This window comes from Dermacentor variabilis, chromosome 10 (assembly GCF_050947875.1).
Source record: "Dermacentor variabilis isolate Ectoservices chromosome 10, ASM5094787v1, whole genome shotgun sequence".
In the NCBI taxonomy this organism is placed as follows: domain Eukaryota; kingdom Metazoa; phylum Arthropoda; class Arachnida; order Ixodida; family Ixodidae; genus Dermacentor; species Dermacentor variabilis.
The window spans coordinates 44276968-44302999 of NC_134577.1; the positions used below are offsets into that span (position 1 = coordinate 44276968).

At 48.4% G+C, this 26032-nt stretch overlaps 1 protein-coding gene and 1 long non-coding RNA gene across 5 annotated transcripts in view; one reads left to right on the forward strand and one right to left on the reverse strand.

Annotated features, from left to right (window-relative positions):
- The window catches only part of LOC142560443 (uncharacterized), a 29158-nt gene extending 7812 nt beyond the window's left edge, over positions 1 to 21346 (reverse strand). The window contains exons 1-3 of one of the 3 annotated variants that reach the window (XM_075672563.1): positions 4682 to 4982; positions 3233 to 3264; positions 774 to 1078 (exon numbers count right to left, since the gene is read on the reverse strand). In XM_075672563.1, the coding sequence (XP_075528678.1) occupies positions 774 to 1041 (268 nt within the window). In that variant the 5' untranslated portion in view covers positions 1042 to 1078; positions 3233 to 3264; positions 4682 to 4982. Of the gene's footprint in view, positions 1 to 773; positions 1079 to 3232; positions 3265 to 4681; positions 4983 to 20013 lie in introns of those variants that run through there. The other 2 variants (XM_075672564.1, XM_075672562.1) reach the window with 2 other exon arrangements.
- The window catches only part of LOC142560444 (uncharacterized), a 106578-nt gene that overhangs the window by 757 nt on the left and 79789 nt on the right, over positions 1 to 26032 (forward strand). The window lies entirely within an intron of this gene.

Genomic DNA, 26032 nt, shown 5'->3' on the forward strand with positions numbered 1-26032 from the left:
GGAAAAGTCATTGTCCGCAAGAAGTCAAAGGTATTTTTTCACGTACTGAATTTAATAACTCACAGTTAGGATTTTAAGCGCGGTAAATCTTACGCAAAGCCCGTAACGGCGTTTTGAATACACCGGAGCGAGATTTCAATTGTTGATAATTAAGCGAATAAACTGCTAATTATGTATTTACTGTGGCAGTTAACTTACTTAGTTGAAATGCCACTTCTGCACGAATGGTCTCCCCATGACCAGTAATAAAAGCGAACAAGCCTTAATTTATTCCGGATGCGGAATGGTGTTTAGGAATGGTGTTTCTTAATGACGATATAGCATGAGCTGCCGACGCACGTGCCAATGTAATGTCATTCGGTACGATGGTGACTATGACAGCAATCCTCTGAAATAAGAAATTATTGAGTGCTAATTAAAAATAGCTGCATATAGTTGCAGACACCAGGGTAATTTGCAATAGAATCCGGATAACACTTAAATCAACCAAAAGAACAGGCTGGCTTCAGGAAAGGGTCTTCTACAAGGAAAAAAATATCCATGTCGTCAATCAGGCAATTGACAAATCTGCGGAGCACAACAAACCTCAATATGGCTTTCATAGAGAGGTTTCTAGACATCTCTATGAAACTCTAGCCCCTTGCACTCGACTGTATACATGCATGTCGCAAAGTGCACTAAAATCCCTGAGTGCTAATCGCTTTAGAATTGAAAAAGAAACAAAAAACCGGCACTGGATGACACAGCAGGTAAAAAAGAAAAGAAATACTTACGAGACAGCGTCATCTTGGTCGTGTTGGTGACTACGAACGGCGGGGGCTGTTCGATCTCGTACGCGCTGGTGACGTACTCGAGCAGTTGTATCACGAGCTGCGGCTCCTGCGACCCGTGGCGAACGTGCTCGCTGCGTTCGCTTCCCGTCGGCGACGGCTCGCCGACGGTCATGCACGTGGTCCCGTGCGCGGACCACAGCAGCAGCAGCAGCGGCGGCAGCAGGGACGACGCGATCGGGGAGCTGGTTGAGATGCTTGGCGCGCTCATGGCTTCCGCGTGCGTGGATTGTCGCCCGAGGAGGATGCTGCGACGCAACAAAAGAACGAAAGACAAACGCATAAGTGGATTTGTGTTAATTTGGCGCGATTAAACGCTGCACTTCGCGGAAATGTATTCGCTAAACCGTCGTGGAATCTGCGAGTTGTCAGGCTTCCGCGTTGCTTCCTTCTTCCGCCTTGTTAGAGCAAAACGGTGCTTCATGCGTTTCACTATAGACGAACTATTCCGCCTTGCCGTCACAGCGCACTGCATCCATCAGCGTTCCCTACAATGAGACACTACAGGGAGTTCTGGCACTAATGTATATACGGGAACTGCAAGAGTGGTGGGCCAACCAGCAAGATATTGATGATGGGCCGAACCCGGATTACCTAAACCTCGTCCTTTCTGGATTCATCCGGCTTTATGGCTTTGCAGACTTAGCATTTTCAACAATGTTTCGCGTTATGCATGCAACAGTTTTCACATTAAGCGTTAATTTTGGTGTAGTCGCAGCGCGTACGTGGAGACCTCCGCATTGCGTACCTGATGGAGACCTCAGCCCGACAGAATCTTCGTCTTAATCATTAATGCATTTAACGATGACGGCGCTGAAGGAGCATTGAAACTGAAATACGCCAACCTAAGCAATCATAACTACTTGTCAGTGATAACGTGAATGGCCGGTATATACAGTTATCAGTATGCATCCTGCGGACGTTGCAGTCAGCTGACGCATTTATTTCACAAGGAAGAAGCAAAAAAAAGAAACCTGCTATAGGGATTGCACATGCGGAAACCAATCACTCACTCGCGCTTGCACGCACGTGGCACCTTTGCTTATCGTCGCTTTCGTTCCCCACTTTATGTATTATTTCAACCTTCAGTCGCGAAGCACTCGAGATAACATGGACAGGTTGTCGGGATAATCGTGTCGTATGGCACTTTAGATATATAGCCACGCATTGCGCATTTCCTCGAAAACGCGATGCATCTAATCAGCCTTGAAAGCTGGCAGGCGCCTTGAAGAGTGCTTCGACGAAAAATTGCGAATCTATTGTGCTGAAATATCGCTGTGAAGTGCGTGACTCGTATATTTGTGTCCGATATACATGGAGCGTCTGTAACCCGATTCGCGGTAACAGGACGATTGTGACACGAATATAGAACACTAGAACGAATTCGGGGCATGCTTTGTGGTTAGGAACGATTCGGCCCCTTTGCTCTACTTATCAAGCACACATCGCCGCCTTTCGAATCGAATAATTTTATTTGACATTCATTGCAGCGTGAGCATCCTAACGAATGCGAGGACAGGAACAAACAGATGCTGTGTATAGCAGCCAGACACGGTTCCTTTCCTGCCCCTATGTTCGGTATCATGGCGACGATTGCAGGTGATTACACTAGAATAGTGGTGTCTGTTTTGACCGTTGTGACATGCGACCACAGGGAACTTCAGATTTTGCGTACGCAAGCGGCTTTGGCGCACCAAAACGGATCTTTGTGCACCCAAAGCGCCACGAGCTGCCGTGTGTTCTTTTGTACAACTCCGTCGGCAGAAACAGACACCGCCCTCCTGGCGTAATCTTCTGCAATCACCGCGATTCCAACACTCCAGGCTGGGCAGGAGTGGGCGTCGTTGGTAGGCACACAAGCATGAAAGAACGCGCATGCGCACTGCCATTTCTCTGAACCAAGGCGTTTGCTTTTTCTTGCTTTCGTAAGAGGGCGCAAGAATGCAGTTTCCTACGCGCTCGCAGATCCCGTATTTATTTGTCCCCGCCAGTACATGCGCCGGGCCACTCATCATCGGCAGAACTGATAACTTCAAAAATGGCTCCCGTTGGCCGGGTGTGAACGATAATTTCCTCCCCTATGGCAGGAATGCTGTACTCGCGATGGAAGCAGAATGCGTCGAGACAACAGAATGTGGTGAAAGCGACGTGCCGGTAGAATTTGACGAAGACATTCATGTTGACCATGTGTTGCGCCAACATTTCGAAAATATATCCGAGCTGGCTTGGAGTTGAGCGCTGCCTTGGGACCATCGGTAATAGCATATATAGTGCAGCGCTGGAAGCCGCCATCGGCGCAAACTCAAACGCGACCAAGTCGAAAACCACTGGAAAGCGTTACAGTTTCACGTCTGCCAGCATTTGTAACGGCGGTTGCCAGAAATTCAGGCTCCAAGACTTACCCGCCAACCTGGAAAAGTTGGAAGCAGAGAAACTGAAAAAAAAAACGAGGTTTCATTGCAGCGGATCCGTCCACCTTCAGATCGAAAGATGCTTTCCTGCACAACTACCATACTGTTCACCCAAGCTTTGGACTGTGTGGCCAAGTCTCAAGGAATTTAAACTATTCCCTGCAGATTCCGTGCTCCAAAAACTTCAGCTGACAGCTCTACGTACTGGAATACAACACGCGTAGAAACCACGACGTCGCACTACTATAGTATTATTACGCATACTAGTTAGTAACTTACTGTAGCAGATTAACAGCGCAAGCAAACGAGGAGGACACAATACACACCAGCCCCGTCCTTTGGTCGCGCTGTTAATTTGTCACCATTTTATGCCACGCGTTCTCACCAGATTTTTACGGTTACCGTTTCGATATACGCGTATAATGACAGAACGCATTGCCTTTCAAGAGCACCTCGCTTCTTTTGACAGGCATGCCTTGCATGTGAAATAATACTTAGCTTCTCTCATTCCTTCATTTATTCCTTTGCCCCGAATCGAATGAAGCGGGTCGTTTCTTGTTCTTAGCGCGCCGGGATCGCGACAATGCGTGGTCCTTGTGTCACAGCAACATTTTACCCTTGAGCAAAACTTCAAATTTCGTGGGTGGAAAGCTACCGTGTCCTATTTTTGCTGCCGGAAAGAAATTGCGATATGAGTTAGAATGCTTCTCCTCACTCGTCACACTTCCGCCAGAGCTCCTCTTTCTTAGCTCTCCTAGCTGCGTGCGGAAGACAGCCGCGGCGTTATCTGAACGGATTACACCGCCGACTTGAATTCACATAGCTTTCACGGTCCAGAGATATACGAAAAGGATTAGGAGTTATTTCGCACTTACGCCGGGTTTCGTACACATGAGTTGTTTGGAATCGTATAGACAGGAAATAAGACGGACGGACGGACGGACAGACGGATAGATAGATAGATAGATAGATAGATAGATAGATAGATAGATAGATAGATAGATAGATAGATAGATAGATAGATAGATAGATAGATAGATAGATAGATAGATAGATAGATAGATAGATAGATTTTCGTCTGGGTACACTGCATGGGGGAAACGCCACCCTGCACGCTGAATCAGTACTATAAGCGCTGAAGTTCCATCATACATGTTTCGGGCTATAGGGGAGCTCTTGATCCGCTAGTAGCTGCGGAGTCATTACGGCATGAACTATGGTGGTTGCTTGGGCTAGTTGGTAATTCATGATCAAAAATAACGTACAGCGCGAAGGACAAGGACAGCGACAGACGACATACACATGTATGTCGTCTGTCGCTGTCCTTGTCCTTCGCGCTGTACGTTATTTTTGATCATTACGACAGATATAACTGGCTATTTGCACTTCTTCAAGGCAAGCTTCCGGACAGTGAAAAGAAGACTCGAAGATGCAACTCACCTATAGACAGTTTTGACGATACCGACTCCTTAGCTCTTCTCATGCCCGTCGCTCAAATTTGAGTACACGTCTAGTCCTGCCTCCTCTTACATGCGTAATTGCACGTATTATTTTTAAAGCAGTTCCTGTTCAGGCTGTTCCCGCTATTTGCGAGCTGGCGAACGCACCTGCGGCAAAGTGCGGCCTATTGCAGCTGTTGCTTCTGCCGCCGACACGTATCCAGTGACACGTCGTAGTACACTATTATACGCACGCTATTATACGCAGCTAGTATACGCACGCCTGCAGCGTATAGTTCTGGTGACGTCACCGGCCGCCCTCGAAATGCGCGTGGACCTTAGCTCGACCTTCTGGCCTTATTGCAGCGTCACCTGCAGGGTTTCCCAACATCTGTTCTTGTCTGACCCGATTCCGTCCTTTTTTTGTTTCGTTTGTTCACTTTCGTAAGGATAGCGTCACTTACTCCGCGCGCTGCAGCGTACATGGAACTGAAAAGTGCCGAGAAAATGTGTCTGCGTGTGTGTCGTGCAACAGCTAGACCGTCGCGACAGGTGGAATTACGCGCCGGTATTACTGACACGACTTCCCGTAGTCCTGACGTCAGAGGCTGTGCGTCGAGCGCTTGTACGCAAGTCGGGACAGACGAAATCTGTTCGAGCTGATCCGCTGGGAGCACTTGTTGCATGGTTACACTTCAGCTGCAGCTGCGACGGATATTGAAACGTGTACTACGCACGGCGGGTGGCAATTAAAAAAGTGATGCAACAGAGCCGCGCTGTAAATCAGCTGGGCAACTGCATTGCAGTACAAAAATGCAATGAATTGTCAATTGCGGCAAGTTGATCGCAAGACGAACCGACTCGAGGTACAGCTGCCTCGAGAAAAAGACTATAGGAGAGCTCACATAGAAATTTATTCCACAGCGATTTCCATGCACGGCCTGCCGTGGCTAACCGCCAGCACTATAGCACGTTTCTGGTAACTATTACTGCGCTATCAATTCATGAACGAGGACGCGATAGCTCTCAACGCCGGCAAACCACGAGCCATTGTCCTGTGCAGCTCACTGTTCAAGCAATAACATAAAAGCAATAGAATGCTGGCAACTGCTTTATGCGCATGTAAATATGCATTAGTCCTACTCAACTCTGTTTCGGGGGAGCTCGATCGCGTACTACTTGAAGTGTGTTTATTCTTCGCTTAATCGGGCAGCGTGCCCAAACGCAAGGTACCTGCTACGAGAATTCTAAAAAAAAAAATTTACCATTTCTAAATTTGAAACAGCCGGTTTCTCCAGCAAAATTAGTTGGCACAACTCGTTTTATTAGAACAACTCATTTTATTAATGTCTATGATATCTAGTTCGACCCTAAGTTCACAAAGCTTTCTCCGTAGCATTTTCTCTTGAAATTCTTACAAGAGCGCAAGAGTTTCTTGTGTACAACAGTTCCTCTTCGTGAGAGAAGTATTGCTGCACGAACATGTCGCTCTTTTTATTATGTCATTAAAGAAGCTCCCTGCTTATACGTCGTCTCCTAAAAGACTTTAACAATGTCCACTGGCTATTTCCGCAGTTCTTGAAGTGACAAGCACTGCCAGTCAAGTGAAATAAGTGGTTGAATTAAAGCTGAACTTACGTAATTACTTGTGCGCCATCTTCTTCCTCAACGACGTCACCGTAATCGTCACTGTCATCACGATCAGCCTAATTCCACCGCAGCGACAAGGTATCTGGTTAGCAATCCCTGTCCACCAATCGCCCCCGGACTGCACCAGCTGATTGTAGTCTATGATTGAAATATTCTAACCTGCTTACTTTATATCTAATCTACCGCCGCCCTCGACTGCGTTTATCTACCTTTCGGTACCAGTTCTGTTTATCTAATCAATCACCGGATATCGGTTCCACGACACATAATCTCAGGAATATCAGCCGCCCGCGTTCGCTCGCTAATCTACACTACAGTCTTCATATCTGCGGACGTTAGAGCTAGCGTTGTTTTCATTGCACACGCATAATTAGGATGGTTCGAACAAAAATTAGAATGATTTGGAAGGGAGCCTTGTTCATTTAGCCCTCTATTAGAAAAATGCTAAAGAGAGGCAGAACGGACAACGTGGACCTGCAGTGAATAATATTTCTGTGCCTATCGTACGTCGTACTCTATTTCATTGTTATTGCTTTATTTTCGTCTTCGAAATCGTCATCTTTCCTTTTTTTTATTTCTTGCCGCTTTCTCTTTTTTCAACATTCCATTTCTATGTGTATTTCCCCTCCTTCCTGAAGAGTAGGCAGGCGTGGTACCCCTTGCAGTAGCAGTTATCTGCCTGCGTCTTGCTTTCACCTGAAGCAAAGCTCTCTTGGCGAAGCTTCCCGGAATTTTGTGATCGTGGTTGCTGTTTCAGGGTTGCAGCAACAGGCGGGTTTAGCCTGGTGATCTAGGCAGGCAATTGCTCCGCCCGAACGTCCCTCACGATATCACTGCGGTGTTTTACCACACCGTGGTTTCCAACTGTGCTCGACGTACCAAGTGGGTCTTGTGCACGCCACCTCCTCCGTTAGCTTTGCTGCACACGGGATCAGCGATACCCGTCTGTATGAGCATGGCCGCTGGATTTAAAACGTCAGGCGGGCTGCAATGGGAGCGAATGTCTCAGCCGTAGTTGTATTTTCGGCCGCTTGGCTGGGACGAACGGTGCTAGCTCTCGGGGACGGAACGCGTGCCGTGGTATGAGTCGAGAGCTGCAGGATTCTTTACAGGTTTCAGAACCGGTACCGTCCGTGCTATTTTCCGCAAATGTGGCATGTCCCCTCTGGCACACACTTGGTTAAGAAATTACGGCCAATCACGTCATATCTCAACCGGTAGGTTAGTCAGAATCTGATTACTCTGATAATCCGAATCTGAATTCTGATACTCTGAATCTGATAAGGTCAGGTCCCAACACACAGCGACGTCGGAGGCAGCTTATAACAGTGTGAAAGTAGCATCCACCAGAGACGATGATAGCGGCGGAGACGGGTTCGTTGTGCCAGCTCACCTGCCGGAAGAGTATACTTGAGCAAAGGCATTCGCAAGACAAGCGAGCATCTTGCCTAACTTCGATGCTAGGGCCACAACTACGATTTGCGCGATGAGAGTTTTCGCTGCACGAGCATGTTTTTTAAATCATGTGGTCTTCCACATCTTTTACACCTCTCATCACCACGGTAGCACTTGGCCACATGTGCATAGCGCTGACACTTGAAGCAGAAGTGGCGTCTCAACGTAGTCAATGGCCTCGTGTCTTGTGAAACCCAAGTTGATCTTCTCTGGACGGTTCGTACTTGAAGCGGACGCCGCAACCACGGTGTTGCTTCCCCTGGACGCCCATTCGGATTCAGAAGTTTCAAAACGTCGCTTGACTCGCGTTGCATGGCACACCCCTTGTGATTTCAGGTATAGCCCAACACTTCCTCGTCAGTGTACCACTTCGGTACTTCTTCAATCACACAAATGTTTTGCAGGTAAGAATTGGGTAATCGTGCTGAGATCGCAATCCCTGAGACTTACTTTCAACCGAGAAAGCCGTCCACATGCTCTTCTGTCTGGACATCTAAAAGCAGCGCCCCTTCAGCAGTAAATCTGCTCCTAAATGGCGATGTGCCAAGAATTTCTTCAATGTTCGTAGACGGAGCAATGAGATTTACATTGTTCAGGTCAGATCCCTCCGTGACGGTGTAATTATCGCTGGGATTCCGACGGTCCTCTCTTTGCTGAGACGCACAAACCCGCAGCCTTCATCGTCCAGGTCTTTGATGTCAGCCATATCACAATCATCAATAAGCGTACACTCGTCGTCTGTTTCCGTAGCCTTATATCGCATACAATCACGGTTGCTTTCAGAGTCAGCAGGTTGCCTCCATTGCCCGGTGCCATGCAGGTCAGGCGTAGTCATGGCAGAGCTCTCGCTGCAACCAGCTCGGGCTCTTCTGCAGGCTCTTACCGAAGCGGCAGTAGGCGAAGGACCCCTTACCTCCGGTAGGGAAGGTGTCTTGGCGAGTTGTCCGACGCCTTCGACAACTGTGGTTGACAAAACGTTGAAAACATGCAGATGATTATGATGATGTGGCCCCTACTGACCCTGGGGTATTGGCCTAGAATTGGGCACCTGAACTTTTACATACTATTTCAAGAAACTACAAGTAATGTGCAATTGAGCATTCAAAACAGATTTTCCTAAACAGAACGATTGTCGAGGCAAACTTCCTCTTGGATTAACAGTTGCGCAGCATTTGATCAACCACTTGACGAAAGCTGATGTTTCACGAACATTGCGATATCTGCGTTGCGTCTGCATAATTTCTTCCTTCCAATTTCTTCTACTATTTTTTTTACTTTGGCTGAAGCAATTTGCGCATGCAATAATAATTCATATATGTTTCCAAACCGAATACTATTACCCGCAATCACTGCGGATTGGAACGCCATCCTGAACTGCGCTTACGCGCAAGTATACTTCTGAATTGAGTGCCACTTAAAAAGAAAATTAAAAGCTCCCCATGGAGGCGCGTGACACGCAAGCGCTGACCTCTCGCGACTACGAAACCTGCGCGCGCCGGCGAATGAGCATTGGCTAGCGGCCAAGTCTTAAAACCTTGACAAGGTCGACAGGGTGAAAGTGCGCGTTCGCAAGAAGGTAATTACTTGTCGCCAGCCTGTCGCGAGAGCGACATCAACGCAAGCGTTTCGACCGGCGAAGCGTGACCGGAAAGTCCGTATTGCCGGGGGGTGCTTCGGCTTTGTCCAGTTCTTGTGATTTCGTGACTTTTGCCGGCAATATAATGGCGGCGCGAAAACGTTCGAGTCAATGATGAAAAGAGGAATAAAAATTGTGCAAATCCAACGGACATGCAGGGGTCTACGTGAAGCCGATGCAGTTAAATAAATGTAATGCAACTCCCGGCGATGCGTGCAATCATGTTCGCTCTCATACTTTATGCAACGTGTAGTCTCGTGCAATGGTTCTGTTCATGCGCCACGAAGGTCGCGGCTTCGATAACCATTGTGGTACCTTTGCACATGCATGTGAACAACATTAGGGCTTCTATAGCTATCGTGGCACAGTGGCACATGCCCAATGTGGAGGATTATTAGCCAAGAACGGGCACACATTCGCCACACATACCAAAGGCTAAATCATAGAAAAGCAAGTCAGTCAAAGAAGCTGAATATAACGCGCTATTTAATGAAGAGCTCTGTGTGCTTTACAGATACGACTGAACCAGCAAATTAAGTGTAATAAATGCAGAGCCTATAGCACGCCACCAATTCATGCACTGAGGCAGAATCGAAGGCCAGCCAAGTCATAGACCACGGTAGCCCACTGTATACGTCTACGTGAACACACACATACAAAAAAAAAAAAGTCGGGTCGACTTGACTTGTCGGGTCCAAGTGCAGTGGTCGGGTTTGAGCAAACGCTGGCGGGTCGGGCCGAGCGGGCGCCGAGGGGAGTTCGGCCAACCTGCTTTCACGGCGTCGGTTGACTCGCCCAATCCGCTTGAAAAGATGCGCATAAACCTAATAGGGTCGTGCTCGACCCGACCGCGGCCAGCTCGACTTCTGACTCGACCAAGTCGCGACGAGTTCATCTGGACGAAGCTAATGCCTTTACTGTTTTGCCGTTGGACACGACACGACGCAGCGGGTTTGATTCCCAGATGCGTTGCCCACATACCGGCCGACGGGGGAAGGGTGACGCAATGGAACGGCAAACCCTCCAAGCGTTGAGACATCAGTTCTCGGTAAGGGGGTGTAGTGTCATCATTAACCAATAAAACCACCCCTACACCGACTAGCGCTGCCTCGGTTTGTGCAATAGAAACGATTGATGAGTCGAGTGACCGAGTCATTTGCATGTACTATGAGTCCACGTGCCCGATTACACAAGAGCGCCACTTGTGCAAGGTTAGGTCAACGCGGGATTCGATATGGTTTTTAGAGTAAGAAAGCCAGAGCGAAGGCTATCCAGCGTCCGCGAATTCCGCGATGGGCGCGTTATCGATTCCGCATTCGTTTTATCGACGCCTTTATCTATCCGTGACTATGAACAGAACAGTTTAGACAATGCAGTGAGATGCACATTGGTCTTGCAATGACGTTAGCGACTTGCTACGTGATGAGCGCATTATTGCATCAGCTTATTCTTCCTTTCGTTTTTAGGGGGAGCGGTATTTTATTCTCTTCATTCACCCGTGGAAATTGTACAGTTTAGGGCGATATAGCAAGACACACATTGACCTTGAAAATGGCGTCAGGGAGTCGCGATGCGGTGACACTGACCCGCCTTATACGGAACCGCTATAGACCTCGAGCGCATTCTCTAACGTGCGAGGGGACACGTGACCACCCGGAAGACGGCCGTGCCAATAAGGAAAAAAAGATAAAGTGGTGCGGTGAATTCGATAATCGACGCGGTCCCGAGACCGTGTTGCGTCACAACTCATCGCGTTTCGCCAGACTTATATCGCCGAAAGGGAAAACCTTTGGTCGCGCATTGAAGCTAACAGACGTTTGCGCCACGCCGCTCGGATGACGTACGACGGCCTGTAGTATAGTAATTACCCTATTGCCTGCTCGCGTGGCAAGCGTCCGCGAAGCTGTTACTCGGTTAAAGTCATGTACTAGTAGTTCCGCCACGGTTTCTCTTTTGTTTGTAAAAATCCGACGCCGCTACGACGTAGTGTCGAGCTTTCTGTGTCTTTCTTCTCGCCGCATTTATACTGGCGATAAATGTCCGAAATTCGGAAAAGGTACAGTAAATTCCGGTTCACAATCTGCTCCTGGTATACGTAGTTCTTAGGGGTTGATTTCATCTGCACGTAAGACTCCTTTCCGCGCATAAGCAGCGAAACAGCTCGACGTAACACCACTTCAACGAACTGTTGGTGTCACCGAAGAACTGCTGATCATCCGAGCGTGCGACATGCTCGTGAGCGAATGTATTTTTACGGTCGTTTCTTGGAGCGGCCTATAATGTATACCTGTTAAAAGCAAGCTTCGTTTGATCGAACTGTTGAGGCAAAAACAAAAGACGCCCGAACCCAGTGACCGCGCTGTATCAAGATCAATCGCACAGCGAAATAAGGTTCACAGTGATATTCACTCTGGTTAACAGCCTGCTAATAGCCTTGTAATACTCAATCTTGCTGATATTAATAGCCTTCTTCTACGCAGGCTAATAGCCGCTTGTACTCTGCTAATAGTTAAGACGAATTTAGTAGCTGGTTACTGGCGCACCGGGCGCTAACAGTGTGAAACAAAGCAGGGTAATTTGAACCAAGAGTTTCCTTTGAGGACGACAGACCGAAAAATGCGGTCACCACAATGCATCTTATCGCATTCCTTTTTTGAAGGTTGATTGAATATTCGAAATTTCGAGCACGAATAGAATAATCTTTACTATTTGACTCCTATTCAATTTGACACTTCTCTAGTTCGAAGTTGTCGGATTCTGTTCAAATGCTAAGAAGGCGAGGGCATTTGCAGTCGGCAGGGAGAAATGCCGATACAATCGGAGGCTCTGCCGAATGATTCGGATACAGGAGAACTGCGGTTTTTGCGCATGCGTGTCAGTCTAGAGCGAAAGTCTGGAGATCACTTCTGAACAATAGTTTCCACTCGTTAAGTAAGCATGCCTCGTATTACCTTTAGACGGCGTACATACTTGTTTCGATTTGGCCGACGTAATTATTTTTTTTTTCCCAGTCTCCCCATGTTTGCATTCGTTTAAAACGACGTGCGGGGCTGTGTAGTATTGCATTTAGCTCCTTCAACGAGAATTGCATCCGGTGACGCACTGTTCCATTGTTTCATTGCTGTCTTTCACAACGTATCTTTCGTGTCCATATATAGTACATCTCATTAACCATCGGCATAGTGGTATTACGTAAAGGTTTCACGCACTATACAGCGACTGTTTTTTTAGGCCCCTTTACAGCCACGTAACGCCTGCCTCTTGTAAATCATACCTCCACCGCAAACTCATTAACACCGGCCTGGCGTTCTTTGGCCATATTGCCCCTTGCGCCAATTGAATAAAAAATATACCTCGATAGGAGCTGTTTACAAAATTGTGATGTCTTTCTGTATTGGCCAGTTATCAATCAAGATGGGAACTTGATGCTTCAGCATTTATAGGAAATTAAAGAACTTTCCTAAAAAAATGCAAATGACGGCTAGAAATGTAAAATCTGCTAGCATAGCATACAGTGGATATATTTTAACCTTTATTTTAAGTGCATATACTCAAATTCAATGCTTCCGACACCGAGTAAAACAATTCCTAGCTACGTTCCCCTGTATTTAGATAGCAACACCTCTTCGGGTCACCGTAAATGAGATTGCGCGCTGCGAGTGACACGGCGGTGCGATGAACTCGGCCGTCGCCTTATCGACGTCAACACGAGACAATGGCATAACGTGAGCGTACGTACACATTAACGCCTCCCGAATACAATAGGGCGAGTAACGCGATTTCTCTCGTTGTTAACGCCGCGTGTACTTTGGCTCACACGTTGACGGCGCGACGTCATCGGTGAGGCGTGGGGGCAGTAGACGTGTCGTATCGTGTGTCCGTCGTCAATGGTTGACGTTCAACTCGAACGGTTGTAAACGACTCGTACGAGTGCATACGCGTCTCGCTTGGGTCGCGCACGTCTGCGGCACGCATTGCACGGTGCACTCGACTCGAGTGTCGCGTACACGCCTGTGTACACGTGCTCTGCGCGTACGTGTTTGCTCGAGCATGAAGGGTGGTCATTATATGTCGTGCTAGCGTGACGGGAAAACCATGTGTAGGGCACGATGTTTACACACCACGAATCATGTACTAAAAACAGAGAGAGAGAGAGAGAGAGAGAGAGAGAGAGAAGGCAGGGAGGTCAACCAGACGAGCGTCCGGTTTGCTATCCTACACTGTGGGTGAGGGAAAGGGGAATAGAAGAAAAGAGGAAGGAAGTGATGGACTGTGTGTGCAGTGAAGCACCATGACACCAAAGTGTATGTTGAACGGGAAACCAGTAGGCTGTTGAGCTACTGCGGGGGGTACGCACGACAAAGAGAATGGTGGCGAATTAGGGCCGTCAGAGATCCGAGCGTAGTATAGTGGCGAGGTTAAAGTGTTGCAGGTGTGTACTATCAGCGTCAAATGAAAGTTGGACAGCGGAGCGCGTGGCCCAAGCATAAGTGAATATATAGTGCGCGCCGTTCAGTCATCACCATCGACAGGCGCGCACATCCGGTTTGGCCGCACTGCTGGATCGCCCTCTAGTTAGATAATTTCGCTTCTGTTCTGTTCCTTACATTTGAAAGGAAGAAAATGAAAAATAAAAATGAAGCTAAAACATTGCATTTTACGGCGAGTTTCGTCGCACAGAACCCTGAAACCACAAGTGCTGTAGGCGCGAAATAGCGGCGCGCGTGATGCAGTTTGCACCGTCATCGCAAGGTAGATTCGCCCGCGCCAGGCCCGCGCGGTCTGGGCATGCATTAATCAGCATGCATTACCTCGGTATCCGGTTGTACAGGCATCAATCTCAGGAAATTAAAGGGTTGACGTTGACCAGGATGCACGCATGATACTAAGATACGCATTGCTAGAGGCCTTTGTTCGGCAGTAGACCGAATGCGGCGTATATATATTGTAACAATAAGTGATCTGTAAAAATACTACGCAAAGCCTACTGAAGAACATGGATACGCAAGTATCCTACAGCAGTCGAGTGTGTGCCTTTTTTTTTGTTATGTACTCATGTAGAACTAGGGGCAAACGAAAAACCGGATGCAAAGCTCGAGTCATGACAGCCAAGTGGGAAGAATGTACTTGATACACGTGAACTATTGATTCGTTTGGATGAAATCGATAATTGGATTACATCTCGTCCAGTGTAAGTAATCATAGTTTTAAAAGAAGAAAAAACAATAACGCCAGGACGACGAAATTAGTATAGCCATGGGCCGGACGTCTTGGTTCGCACGAGAAATTTTCGCTCACTAAGCTCGATGTTTTGAGACTGCTATAGCTTAGCGAACAAGGCTTCCGTCGGGAATGCACAACGTCGGCCTCTTTGAAAACACCACATCGGTCAGCGTTGTGTTATCTTAGCAATGTCATTCGCTTGTATTGTAGGGGGATGCGAAAACTGTCAGTGTTTGACAGGCATCAACGAAACCCTGCACATGGTCGCGTTCGCATCGTTGAGTTTGCGTTTTATTTCTGCATGACTGCACGTGGACAAGCTCTTCAAGATGGAGCGATCGCTCAACCCCTTTCTTCGTCAATTGCCTCCTTACGTAGCGTTCTGCCTCACTCCATATTTTGGCACTGCTTAATTATATGTTTTCCTATATCCTTGGCACAGCTAAATATTGTTGATCTGTAGGGATTCCGTAAATTGAGTAAGAGAGCTGGTATTAAAGAAGCGGTAAACAAGAACAGGACTGCGTCGTCATTTTGACTTCTTAAACTTCTTCGAAAGGGCTTCGAGAGCTTTCACCGCTTCGAGCGGTTCTCTCTTCTCTACACTCCGAAAGCTCATGCTTTCTAACTTATACGGCTGTGCGTAGTGGGTTGCGAAAATTGTGTTTTTGACAGCCTTCAACGAAACCCTGTACTTAGTCATGTTCTCGTCTGTATCGTTCCGTTTGCGTTTTATTTCTGCGTGACAGGCTCTTCGAGATGGAGTACCCTGTACTTAATCGTGTTCGCGGTTGTATTTATGCGTTAGCGTTTTGTTTCTGTGTGACTGCAGGTGAAACTCTTCAAGATGGAGCGTGTATAATATATATATTCGTATGTCCTTGGCACAGCTAAATGTTGCTGTGACCTGTATAGGGGTTCCCCAAATTCAGGAAGGGAGCTGGGATTAAAGAAACGGTAAACACGAACTGAACTGCGACGTCGCTCTGACTTAAGTACGCTTGTTGAACTTCTTCGAAAGGGCTTCGAGAGCTTTCACCGCTTCGAGAGCTTCTCTCTTCTCCACACTCCGAGAGCTCAACTCTCAAACTCCAAAAAACAGAAACGCTGAGCGCGTGCTCTGCTGTTTCTCTTTGTTTTCGTTTTTTTTTTTGCTACGCACTCTCATGTCTCGCTTTGCTTTGTGAACTCGTCCACCACCGCGTAATCCCATTGTTGTTATCGCACACAAGAGCGCAGCAGCCTGCTGGTTTCCAGGTCGCAACACTGTCGCTCAGACAGGGCAACTGTGCTGTATACTCAGTATCTGCAGTCAACGTTTCAGGGAGCGCTGAGCTGCGCAGTCTTTTGAGCAATTAAGTACGTCATATCGCAAGCGGCGCAAAGGCAGAAGGTGACACCCGTCGCGCTGAGTCAGTGGCCGAAGCGTTCTTGAAAACCAAGTTTGTGCAACGCATACACACAGAGCTTGAAAGAACGCAAACGACGTAGACGGCCACTGATTTCCAGCTGTATTATTTTGGAAGCTGCTGAACGCGACGTGACTGGTTCTGTTCTATGCAAGCGGCGACCGCATTCTACGGGGCTGGAGGACAAAGCCGCTATGAGGCTCTGAGATCAGGTGCATGTTAAAATAAGGAGTGGTCAAAACCAACACCCCTCCTTATTTCTTTTTTTTATTTTTTGAAATCTCTCGCGGACAGCTACACGCACGCGCCACTCACAAGCGCGCATTCACGGACGATAGTGGCCCGCATGCATGGGCAGTTGCATATTGATTTATGCGCGCATGTGTTCTGTTTGCTCTACTCTGCCTTCGATTGCTTATGCATCGTTCACATTATTGGCCGATCGTGTCGCGACAAGCTCGAACTGCGAGCATTCTTATCAATGTCCTTTTGTTCAGCTGTATCAGCACGTATCGCAGCTACATTCTGGCATGCACACGCAAGAAACACACTTGCACTCAAGCACATCTCTACAGGCACACACGAACACGCACACACGAACACGCACACACACGCAGCGAATCCACGCAGGGAATCCGCACACGGAATCCCACAGACGAACTCGCATGAAGAACCACGGATCCTGACGCAATCTGGCGCAAGCACACAAAGCGCCACATACACAAAAACGGAGCATCGTGGCGTAATTGTGTCCCTTCTGGGAAGGTACGTTTGGCCACTTGACCCGGGCAATTTTCTACGCAGGGACGCAACCGCGGGAAGACATCCTTCTCGAATGTGGCTGAATGTCGAGGTCGGGACAAACGGGTCGCCGAAACACAACAAAGTATGCGGGAAGTACGCGAAAATGCCGCTGCGACGCGAGAGTCGTTATCAGTTGGCGCAGAGCGGATTGAGATTGCGTTTGGAAATCGGAGAGCGAGAGAATGAAAAGAGAAGAAGAAGAAGAAAGCAAAGCAGTTATACCGAGCGGGTGACATTCTACACACCGGGCGTTGTCAACGGTCCGCGACGACTCAGCGACAACGATAAGTGAAATCGGACACCCAACCATGAAAGCTGGCGTCCGTGTATTTTGATTGCGACCGCGTGGTTCGCGGCGCACAGCGGCCGCGCGTCTTCAGCCTTGATATTACTTTCTTTCTTTTTCTTTTTTTGTCTCGTCTTCTCCAGCTCTCTCGTGTTTACGACGCTGTTTTGTCTCCAGGCGGAGGCTGGATCAGCTGTCACTCGCGGCGACCATTCAGGGGCGTGCGTTTCATTTTTTTTTTTCTCCTGACCATTCCACGCATCCGGAATGTTCTCAAGTAGCCTGTACTTTCTAGAACTTTGAGCGTTTGGTTTTGCCATGCATTTAGGAGCCGCAAACTATAATTTCCTGCAAGTATATTACCAGAGGAAGCTCGGGAGCGCATGTACGGGAGCTGTAAAGGATGTTCAAGGGGTGTACGGTATGTAGCGCGATTAAAAGACGGGACAAAAGAAGACACACAGGGACACACACAGCGCTACATAGCGCTGTGTGTGTCCCCGTGTGTCTTCTTTTGTCCCGTCTTTTAGTCGCGCTACCGTACACCCCTTGAAAAGATGCATTACCAACAAGCCCACATAGCAACCCTTGTAAAGGATGACTTCTCCGTCAGCATGGGAGTGACGGACAATACATGGATTTCCCCAACCGCTGCCCTTCTGGCATCAAACGGCATCGTGACCGCGTTTTGACAAAATTCGACAAAATGCCGCGTTACAGATGCGTACCATTCGCAACCGAATGCGCACGCTCGCATAACTTATCGCCGTTGCTGCGTTTGAAGAAGTGTAAGCGCTCGGAAACTTTGAAAGACGTGGCATAACGTCAAAAGAACGTTTGCAGTCACGAGCACTAAGACTAGACAAATACAAGGATGCTAAATATAGGCTAATACTAGTCAGCATTCTCACGGTAAGTGGACGATCGCAGGGCCAGTTTCCACTATACAGTAACTTTTTAGGAAAATGTCGCAAACTATGTCGAGCATACTGAAACATTTCTGAATGTTTACCGTACAGTTCTTATGGAAAAGACATGGAATTTCAATGAAGTAACTAGCATTTCTAGATTTATTTAAAAAAAAAAGATGTGCAGGAATTCTGCTGAAATACGTGGTCTATACATGCAGAAGCGTATCAGTTGGGGAGCTGCTTTGTACTTGTTTTGAATGCCACAATCCAAATAACTTACACCCGTGTACTTAGGTTTAGGTGCACGTTAAAGAACCCCAGGTAGTCAAAATTTCCGGAGTCCTCCACTACGGTGTGCCTCATAATCAGAAAGTGGTCTTGGTACGTAAAACCCCATAATTTAATCCAAATAACATCTGGGATTAAAGAGCTGGTTGCGTCATTTTTTCCCACTTTAGTGTCCCGCTTCTTCACAACGCCGGAGTGCACGCGAGAACACGTCACGTGTTTTATTTCTTCTCAACGCCTGTGCTAAAGCAGGTGTACGTTTTACGACTGCGATATGCAGTGAAGCAATGCGTAACAGCCGGTAAAACATGACTTCTGTGACAGACACTACACGGCACGGTACGCGGCAGTCAGTCTTTGTGGTACGCAGTCCAAAAGTTCTACATCTTTGCCGTGTTATTTTATTTACGGGATTTATGCGGAATTTATGCCTAATTCGTGTAACTTGTGCAAAAGTAGCGCGTGGGACCGGATTGCACGCGAAAACGTTTCGGTGGGACGTCAGCGTTATGCGCTCGAAATTTTGGATATGACCCACCCGCCACTCGAGGTCGCAGGTTCGACTACCAAGTAGGAGCGTTCGCATACCGATGGGGTCAGAATGCAAAAAAAGACAAAAAAAGAAACTCGTGTACTGTGCTTTCTGTGCATGCCGCGGGAAACTCCAGGTGGTTCTCCACCGAGGCGTCACCCATATCGCGCGTTTGTACGTTGCAACAAAGAAGCTTTATAGCGTATTATCTCAACGCAAATAAGCACGCGGCCATTCAAAGTTCGAAGGACCTCAGGAAGCGATATATGATGTTCACCCAGAGTCATTCACTGTTGACCCAAACTCCACAAATGCATCGAACAAAAAAAAAAAAGGAAACTGTTCTTGTTTTTGCGGCAGCAATAAGCAGCTCTTACTTTGACTCAGACAAGTTCATCCTCGCAGACTAATTACGCCCCTCTATACTCGTTTCCTGCTGAGTTGATATAGAAGAGGAAAGAAAATTTGTTCGGCGTGTTCGAGCAGAACGAGCGTTCCTCGTGGAAGGTTAAATGATCCACAGGTTCGACATCATGATTTCTTTTGGCTGTTAATGTTCAAGAGCAAATTGATCTGTATCGACACCCCCTCAATATCTGAAAATTTCAAGGTATTAAGATAACGACTCTCATTTTTTTTTTCGAAGAAACTGCTTTTCTGTACACATACTAGATCAAGAATGCCATCGTCCTTCTATAGGTTTGCTGTCACACTGTTGTTGAACGTTGTCCGCAATCAACGTGTTGTTGGCAGCCCCTTCCAACCGAAGCAATAGTTTTTAAAAGGACGTTGTTCTGACCCGCCAATAGCTTTCCGATACTCGCGCACCATGAATCTAGGTTTTTGGGGACCACGTGAGCCGAAGCCCGTGACATGCGTTCCGCGTCTTAACTGAGCCCTTAATCATATATAGTATAATTGTGCCCTTACTATATTTCCTCTCCTGCTTTGTGGAGCGCAGCAAGGTCTGTGGTTTTCCTGCTGAAATAGTGACTTCGACAGTTCCTTGTATTACGGTCAATACATCTTATTTCTTGTACACCACGTAGTAAGCCCGCCACGTTATCCTTCAGGGACAAAAATGGAAAAATATCAGGTACATCTGTCTACTAGATTAGGATAGTATTGGCTTTACTCACCTAATCGATCCTGGCGTCTAAGCTCAGCCCGGAAGCGGCGTCTTGTGCTGGAACGCACAGTTGAGAACGGTTGGTGCCCGCTGCTTCTTGTCAGTTCGATGAAAAACAGATGGCTCTACTATGGCGTAAGCACATTCGAAGGTTCGTCGACGATGTAGTCGCGGGGATACCTCCTGGTTCGCGAAACCCCTAAATGTCAGTTCGTCTCCGACAGTCACGCAGTTTCAAGATCTCTTCGACTCGGCGTTTTCCTTGTCCCTTCTGCGTCGGATAATACAATCGATGACTCGATCGTACTGACACGTATGCTTACAGAATGACTAGCCTCATACATAACGCCACACGATGGTCACCGTCTTGAGGCCAACGCGGTTCACCTTGATTCGATGTACTGGGCTCCTGCGAAGACTTTGACGACGCCGAATGGCCCAGAGTCTGCCTCAGCCGCTTGGGGAGTTGTATCAGCACCGTAGCTTCGGCGGAAAGGTGATCAAAAGTGCCGATCCCAGTGGAAGTTTGATCGAGTTGTTAGAAATACTGCGTCCTTTCCAATCCGACGACGACTGAGCAGGAAATGCTGAACGACGGCGCTCTTGCCAACACTTTGCCTGCTTCTTCGTGGAAATATCGCTTTCAGTCTTGGGACAAAGATGTACAGATTCTCAGCGTTGCGTAAAAGAACTGCTCTCTCTGCCACGAGTTTTCCTGCAGAAGCGCGATGCAAAGTAGCAATCTCGTCGTCTTGTTCACAAACACGCCCTGGCCGTTATGTCTTCGCCGGGCTCCAGGAGCGAAGTGCCGTCGAAGTCGCGATAAATGTAAGGCACGAATCGGCCTGTAATAGCGCGGGATGCAGTCCCTTGCGAACCACTTCGATCGGGCTCACGTAACAGGTCGCTCTCCGAAGCTGGACAGCAACTGCCGAATCGCGGCGGAAAATGTTTTTTTTTTTTTTTTTCGCCGAGTTCACTGTCCTCCGAATTGTACCGCAAACGTTCGCCTCCCCCGTGCTCGCACAAACTCGCCGCCGTGTCCAAAGAAAACACGAAAAAGCAACAAGTCCGCGCACTTCTGCAGCGCCCCGTAAAACCGGCTGCCGGATCGTGTAGCGTACGCGAGGAGCTCCGCGGAGGAAGCCGATGCCGGCAACGTAGCAGTAATCCTTCGTGCGGGGGGAAGCCGTACGCGCGCTTTGGCGAACCGCAAACGAACGTGCGTCGTCGTCTTCCTCTTCTCGGCGCGCCCGCGTCGTAGTCTCCCCTCCTCGCGTAGCCTGCGAGACGTCGCTAAAGCGCGGCAGGAAATAACTGACGGCTCACCGGGCCCGACTCGGATAAGATATATAGCGCCGCTCTTTCAACCTCCTCCTCCTCCGTCTCCCTCTCCCATCTCCGCCACTCCCCACCCCTTCGACGACGTTCGCGGTCGCTCTCAACCACGAAGCTCCCCTATACCTACCTACCTACCTGCTCGCTCTGGACGCACGTAGACAATCGTCGTCGTAAAAGCGCGGCGACTTTTATGATTGACGTTGACTGGTGCGTCGTTAGCGCGTTTTGCTACTTTGTTTGCTCCGTTCGTTGTTTTCCCCTATGGTGCGCGCTCCTTCCTACCGCGAAGCCTCTTGATGCCGATTGTCTAGGTTTGCTTGTTTAAAAAAAAAAAAAAAACAGCTTCCCTTCGGCACCAGTGAGGGATCTCGCTGAAGACGTCTCTTGCCGCTCGAGCTCTCGGTTCGAGGGCAGCAGCACAGGCCACAGGGGCTCTGCAATGAGTTCTCCATCCGCCGCCCAAGTCTTCGACAACTACTTCTTTCCCTTCGAAATAAATGTTTCTACTACTACTCGACTCAGAGGCAGCTCGCCGACAGGTGGACGTGAAACGCAGAGACAGCCTTTGCGTCGAGATGGCGTTGGGGAACTCTTTTGCGGAGTCGGTGGCTATCGCTGGGAAAACGACGGCGCCATCGCTGTATAAAATATTATACAGATCCAACACGCAGGTTGAGTCTGTGCGAAGCGAAACTTTCGTTGAAGCGGTTAAATGCTATGAAACTGTTCATCGTCAGCAACGCGCATCTTAGAGCATCGCGATTAGACGTGCTTGCCCGGCGAGACTCGAAGAATAAAATGACACCCAACCAGTTCCCACTCGTGCTTACAAACGCTAACAAATGTTCCCGTGGAGGTACAAGCGATGTCATACTCGCGAGCGCCATACTTCAAACACAAAACTCGCAACATTTATTTGGTGTAAATTTCAGGTAACACTTGCCACACCAACGATGTGTATATAGGGCACGCCGTAGGTGAAGTTCCGGAATAACTTCAACCACCCGGCGTTCTTTAACGTGCACCCAAGTCTAAGTACGCGAGCGGTTTTTTTTTTTTTTTTGCATTCAGCCCCCATTTAAATGCGGCTGCCGTGGACGAGATCTTTGGTCTTTATTGTTTCAGTTGTTGCTAGTCAAGCTAATTATTCTGTGAACTTCAACGTGGCGTTAGTTTCGGCTAGTTGGCCGACATAGTGCTAGATGGACGGGCAAGCGAATAGCCACCTATGCTGCCATGTAATGCGTTACACTTTGTTTCCTTTTCGTTCGGTTACAAGCTTACTGTGTGATTACTGTCGTATCATTTCTCCATTAAGCGGTGATATACGCGACTCATTCGTATAAGCGATCAAACACTTCCTTTTATGCATGTGCATTTAGCCCATATTCACTAATACCAGCTTAAAACGAATACAAGCGCGCTTTTATTGCTTTTCATTGCGTGCGTTTTCTCAGTAGCAGCGAGCTACTTGCAGTTTTCTTAAAATGCGTTCAGATTATTAAACGGCCGCTCATCTAGGCTTATAGTACAGTGCGTGGCTTCAGACAACGAAATTCATAAACAGTTTTGCTTCCTACATCCACTGAAGCGTAACGCGTTCGATTTAATTGGCAGCGCAAGCTTGCGCTGTGCCAGTCCTCTCAAATGCTATGCGAGAAATCTGACTTAGCATGTAGAGGGACTGTCGTACTTCGACGAATCATTGAGGCGACTCGTCGAACTTCGTGTATCTGAAGTGCTACGTAGAGGGCTAAACAGACTGCTCTGCTGCGAAAATACAAAGCTATAATGAAAGGTAAAGCAGAGAAACGCCGCCCAAGAATGAACAGGTCTTAAAAACTTGAAGGCGTTTCGGCTTGCCGTAAGAAAGCCGTTTTCATTTTTGGTCGGCGCTTCTGTTTCACCTTTCATTATGCCTCCTCCCAACCAGACGAAGTATCGCCGAACCACGTATAATATAGCAATGTAGTCGGGGGAAACAAAAACGCAAGGGAGCTCTTTCGACCCAAATGAACCGTGCGACACATTCCAGAAATCGCGTAGTAGCTGCGAATACGCGCCCAAAGTCCCCCCCATTCGCGAACAGTTCGGGCCGCGAAACAAATGGGTTTTACAGCGTGTGTCCCCACCTCAAGAACAACTTTCCGTATTTTGCTGCTTCGCTCCGAGATTTCTGCGCTACGGTTTCACTCGCGCGCGCAATACTTCAGGTCAGTCTTAATTTTTTTATCCCCCGTCGGTCAGAGTCGTCTGCTTCCGTCGTCACTTCATTGACATCTCGTCTATAGACATCCATTATGTTCGTGCTCTGTACAGCTGTGCACAGAGTCGGAGGGTTACACGGGGGCCGGATGCAACGGTTAGATTATTCGTCACAACAGCTGCTTTTGCAGCCCTTTTGCGACGGTGAAGTTTCCCATTGTCTTTCGGCTTGCGTTCGTGACTCGGGCGTAGTAGTATAGTACATACACGCCTATACGCCCGTGTGTTTCTTTTTTCTTTTTTTTCTTTTTTGCGGCGATTTCGCGAAACGAGCGCGCGGGTCTTTCGCAATGCCAAGGCCGCACGGCGATGCGGCCGCATGGGTAACCGCTGCAACGTTTTCTCATTGACTCGCGGTGTTGGCAATAACGCGGCAACTGCGAACCCATGCAGGCTGTGTCGATCGCTTCCCGCCGTGTCAGTTTAGGCGCATGCCTGTGCGTACAAGCGAAGGAACGAGACGACGAGAGAGAGAGATTTCGCTTGCTTCACGCGCGGTTTGCACAGTGAACAGCGTGCTTTCCGTCCTTTGCAGCAATGAAATCCTGGGGTTTTGCGTGCCGAAAGCGCGACCCGATTATGAGGCACACCACGCCGTATTGTGGGGGGCTAGGGAATAATTTAGAGCTCCTGCGTCTCTCTAGGGTGCGCCCATTGCACTGTACACGAGCTGTTCTTTTATTTTTTTTCATTCCACCTTCATCGGAATGCGGCCTCCGCGACAGGGATCGCACCCACGACCTCGAGCTCTGCAGCGCACCACCATTGCTGTCGGTTCATTTCTTTTACTGCGACGGCATTTATATAGTTTCTTAATGTTGGTCTGTTCTTTCCGTTTGTAGGGGGGATAACAAGGACGAAGTCCTCATCGATAACGGTGACCAATATAACGATGACGAATCGTTGTCGTGTCGTCGAGCTGCCACCTCGTCCCCCGCTGTCACCCTCGTCGTTCAGTGAATCTAAGCAAAACGTGGCGCGCACCGCCGAGATTCGAACTCTTGGTCCTCCGGCAATGGGAGATTTGAAGCAGGACGCGCTAACCAAGGCGCTGTCGCGCACCGATGGAGCTTGGCAAGTTGTGCGGAGCCCTACGCGCCACACAGGACTCTTGACAATGTCGGCGTTTCACGCGAATGTATATATTCGTTCATGCGCATCGTTGTGTGTATCGCAAGTCGTTCCCGAGAAGCTGACATGCAGTGTCCGCTACTACAGTCTGCTGCTGGCACGACGAATGAGTTCAGCACCGAAGGAAACGCTGCAGTCTTCCGACTTCCGCGATTTTTTCTTCTCGTTTTTTTTTTTCACTGTCAAGCTGTTAACGGTACCTAACGGCCACTTTCATGCAGTGACGGCGTGCTCGGTATCAAGTATCAGATAGAGTTACTGCATATGCTACCAAAGGTATGTGCTACCTTTGGTAGCATATATACAGCAACTCTAGTATTAGACAGCCAGCAACGCCACCTAGCGCCTGAGTCCCGAATGTTTGCCGTGAAACCTGATTAGCGATGATCATAAAGGTTCTCTTGTGCATATACCTGACTCAAATAGAAAACTTCTTTGCGCTCTTTCCCCCCCCCCCCTTTTTTTTTTTTTTTTTTCACGTCGTGTCTTACCGGCTCCACCTGCGCGTTGGAGGTCAGCTAGGAGTTCGTATGGCTGCGATAGCGAAACCTGACGGGGCGGTGTTACAGTATACCCATGCGTGGGAGCCCCGAGGAGTCCGTGTGATCAGGGCGTCGGTGGCTAATCATCACTAAGAACAGCCAGCAAACGGACTCCCAATACTTCCGAAGGGTGCGAGGACTTGCTTGTACAAGTACGATTACTTCGATGGATGAGTTGCTCAAACTGGCACACATATGCGATTTCTTTTTATATTTCCTTTCCTTTATTTTTTTTCTTTTCGAGTTAGCCAGTTACCCTGAGAGCTACCGGCTGCCTACGGCGCAGATGTTTGCCGGTAAACTAAAACCTAACACATTGCCTTCGGAATCGGCCTATAGGCAGTGCAAGGAAACGGCACTTCTCTTTGAGTAAACACAACCAACGTACACGCATTCCTGCAGGATAATGCACGATAACCGTGCTCAGTATACACAAGGGCAACGTAATTCCCTCCGAGAGATGCCGTCGTGGGGAGCTCCGGATCAACTTCTGCCACTTGAGAGTTACTTAATGGACCCTGCCCAGATCAGTTTTGACTGACAGGGGTTCTTAAACGTGGGCCTAAACATAAACAAAGGAGTATTTCTTTTTTTTGCATTGCGTCATAGAAATGCGGCCGCCGCGACTAAGGAATCGAACCCGAGCCCTCCTGCTCAGAAGCAGGACGCCATGGGCGTAGCAAGATGTGTGGCGGCTAGGCGCTGAACCCATCCGCGCATACTCGGAGAGCGATAAACACGGATTCTATG